The sequence below is a fragment of the Nanorana parkeri genome, unplaced genomic scaffold (genome assembly GCF_000935625.1).
Source record: "Nanorana parkeri isolate BGI_ZX_2015 unplaced genomic scaffold, ASM93562v1 scaffold30, whole genome shotgun sequence".
Taxonomy (NCBI): Eukaryota; Metazoa; Chordata; class Amphibia; order Anura; family Dicroglossidae; genus Nanorana; species Nanorana parkeri.
The window spans coordinates 2,287,002-2,290,734 of NW_017306298.1; the positions used below are offsets into that span (position 1 = coordinate 2,287,002).

A 3,733-nucleotide genomic window follows, 5' to 3' on the forward strand; every position below is an offset into this window, starting at 1 on the left:
ACTACCCCCCCCCCCCCCCCCTCCCATGACTCGTATGGCTGCCATGTAATTTAATTCTGGAGGTAATAGATACCAGTGCTTTCTCAATGTTTGGTGTGTGTGATCTCAGGGCTATTGGGTTTTTAAATTAGTTTTTTTTGGGGGGAGGGCGGGGGGCAGCGTTGTAAGTTTCTCTGTACACGGTTTTTATAACGGTCTCAAAACAAAACTGGTAGGTCCATCTTCCACCTCGCAACAAATGAGTTGTATGACTACAGTTGTGATGTTTGGACTATTAAAGGGTCAATGCCCTCTGGCTGTGGCCCTTATGAGGCACGCCCACTTTCCTGGTGTTTTTTTTGTGTTTATGAATACAGAGCTGGGATTAACAGCAGGGACATCTCAGTGTTGGACTTTCCCAAGGTGCATAAAAAGCCAGTTATTTTTTAATGCAGTTGTGCTACCTACCAATGTAATGAGCACTTGAGTATTTCTGAATTTGGTTTGGTATTGACTTTCTGTAATCATGGCTAAGTTTGATAAATTCCACCTTAAGGTGTGCAAAAACCTTAGGGGAGGGGCTTTTAAGAAATACTAGATGCTCTCTTATTGCATATAAAATGTTGTAAATTCATTTATTGATATAACATGATTATTTTGAGTTAAATTCCATTTTCTAAAACATGATTTTTCCATATTATTTAACACACTAGATTCATCACGTAATTGGTTAATAAAACAGGATTAATAATTCATTCAGATGGCCCCACAATAGATTCATCACATGAATTAATTAAAGGGTGTGAAATCATGCTCCCTTTGGTTTTTTTTTTCTATTTTGAAGTACACGGCCTCAATTTTTTATCTTCAATTTCTGTAATCATCTCTGCAGTTGAAGACTGAGGGAGGAGAAGCTTTATGCACATGTGTTGACAGGGAACAAAGTGACTGCGGAGGAGAGCAGAGGAATAGCCTAATCTGCTGCTGTGCCTTCATTATCCAATCACAGCTTTAGTGTATAACTGCACTAGAGAAATGTCAGGTCACTAACCTGGCTCTGATGTCTAGCAGGACTTTAAGCCAGGACCGAACGGACAAATAGAATACAATATGTATTGTTGCCAGTTTACCTGCCAAGGAATTGAATTTCTGTATTTAGTGGGTTGCCTTGAATTAACATTTAAAGGGAATTTTATATTTTCATCAAAGTAATGTGCATCTTTTAATTGTTCCATCTTTTGTAGCTTCTCCCTCTAGTCACTTTGGCGTATTGCGAAAATAAAATTTTATTACGCTGAACACATGTATAGCAGAAGATGATCACAATGATCTGGACGTTTTCTTAATTTCTGACAAATACAACCAGCTTACCTGACTTTCTTTTTCTTGCCAGGTCCGAACCTGAATAACAGACCTTTCCGAGCCACCTATATCTGGAGCAGCATCATCCACGCTCTGCAAACTCAGGTGGAGGTAAAGAAGAGGCGGCACCACTTGAAGTCCCACCCGGACTGTTTCATTGGCTCAGATGCTGTGGACGTTGTATTTGCTCACCTTGTGCAGCACAAATACTTTGGCGATGCCGACATCCCTCGTTCCAAGGTTGTGCGGGTGTGCCAGGCTCTTATGGACTGTAAGGTGTTTGAATCCGTGCTGAGCACATGTATGTTTGGGAAAGAAAAGAGACGGTCGGTGTTTGAAGATAGCAGCTGCAGCCTGTACAGATTTCTTAATGTGCCCTATCCTACTACTGGGCAGATTGAAAAGGGCAGCGGCCGATGTACACCACAGAGGTAAGGTGCTATTGGACAGGTGGGACCGTTAAAAGGATTGTGGCAGTAAGCATTACGACTGTAGTAGTTCTCCATTTTGTTTTGGGTATGTCAGTCAGATGTTAGCTTGAAGTGTCGTTCTTATTCTTGACTACATTGGATGGGTCACTTTTCTGGGACACCCGGCATACCCATGCTTGTTCCAGGTCAGACTCTCTAAGTAGCTAGTCAAATAGAGGTGTGATTACCCCAAATGCTACTCCAAAATAAGCTGGCATTGGTAGCTCCTATATTTTTGTCCTTAATATCCCCCTTAAGGAAACCTTCTAAGATCAAATCTAGACTGCCTATGAAGGTGACCTTCTGAAAAGACCCGTTGTCTGGCTGTCATTGACTTCAAAACCTTGAGTCATTAACCTGGAAAAAGCATTCAGTTTGGAAAGTGTCAGAACTTCTTCTGGTCTGCATACATGGACCAGTCAGTGACTTAGAAAAGACTAAAGCTAATGGATTTCAAAGCCAGCCTGGGAGCTATTATTCAGGATTGGTCATCAATGGCATCCTCCCTACTTTGAGATCTTTGCTGAGAGAAATGCATAGACTGCTGTTGAGTTCTGTTTTCTGTAAGTGATGGGCTGCCGTGGTGACTAGTGGGAAAGGATGTTGGGTGAGGCCCAGCTTTCAGAGACAATCTGCATTCAACTTCAGCTGCTGATCTCTGCATTTACTGAATGTTTTAAATTGCATTTTACTGGCGGGAGAGTCCATGCAAAACAGATGGAACCAAATGAGGATGTCCTGCTGCATGGGCCCCCAAATACCAGAATCCTGCAGGTGTCCAAAAGCAATATATCCGTTTTGGATGGGCATTCACTTTAAAGTGTGTCCTTTCCTTGAGATAGTTGGGAATCTCAAACTCTGAGGTATGTGCATTTGTTGTGTCTTTAATTTAGGTGGGGTGGGTTTCTCCGTATTGATATTTCCACTCGCATCTGTTTTTGGGAACACAACAACTTGTGGGAAGTCAACATCCTGGGCTTGCAGTATTGAGAGTTTCTGTAGTTTTGGGTGTCTACCCTGCCTGAGCCGCTTGATTAGCAACATTTACAGTGTTGAGCTCGTCCACAGAATTCTCTTCTGTGGCTTTTTGAATTCGGGAGAAGGAATTTGTATTCCTCTAACTGTTGGTTTACCCTTCACATTCTCTTGGTGTTAGTGGTCACCAGAGCAAATAGAGAGTGAGACTCTACTTGGCCAGAACAGACCGCAATAAAAATGTAATGTGTGCTAATCCATCCCTACTGTCCAAACCCTCATTACAGTTTTTTTAGCTATACAGTTTTAAAATATCTACCAAAAAAAAAGCTTCTGAAACCTTTAACTTTTCCTGCTGGAATGTCAGGAATTTTCAGATAGTTTTATGAAAATTTGTACAACTTGTCTATGGTCCCTTTTTTTAAAGGCTCAAACTCAATGCAAATATTTTTACAGGCGTTGTATGTAAATTGGCAGTTGGTCAAGTTGTATGATTTCTGAGAGCTCCATGTTGAAACCTATTTCTATTTAACAATGTACTGCCAATGGCACAAATGACACGTCTGACTTTTTCAATTGAACCCGTTTTCATTGTAAACATCCAGCTAAAGCGCAGGCATGGCAAGAGGCCAGCCATTCTCTGTATTTAGCCAGAAGGTGCTTCTGTACCCTTCTCTGATTTTTAGTTTTACTATAATAATGCTATATTCTATTATCTTCCCTTCCAATGGGAATGCCTTTGTGGCCATCTAAGGAACTTATTGGACAGGGGTGTGGGTTTAGCCATGAATCAGGGGGAAAAAAAATTAAACCAGAAGGGCACAAGGTTTTTTTTTGTTTTCTGGCTTATAAAAGCAATGCCAGGTATTGTCTACTTTTCAGAATTACTATATTGGTGACTATTTTAAATGCAGTACAGTTTAGTTTTCAATATGGCTATATATATA

The 3,733-nt window shown here is 40.9% G+C and overlaps 1 protein-coding gene across 1 annotated transcript in view; it reads left to right on the forward strand.

Moving 5' to 3' along the window:
* Positions 1 to 3,733, forward strand: part of DEPDC7 (DEP domain containing 7) — a 20,421-nt gene that overhangs the window by 2,457 nt on the left and 14,231 nt on the right. Inside the window, exon 2 of the mRNA XM_018567757.1 lies at positions 1,373 to 1,772. Within this exon, the coding sequence (XP_018423259.1) occupies positions 1,373 to 1,772 (400 nt within the window). The remainder of the gene's footprint in view (positions 1 to 1,372; positions 1,773 to 3,733) is intronic.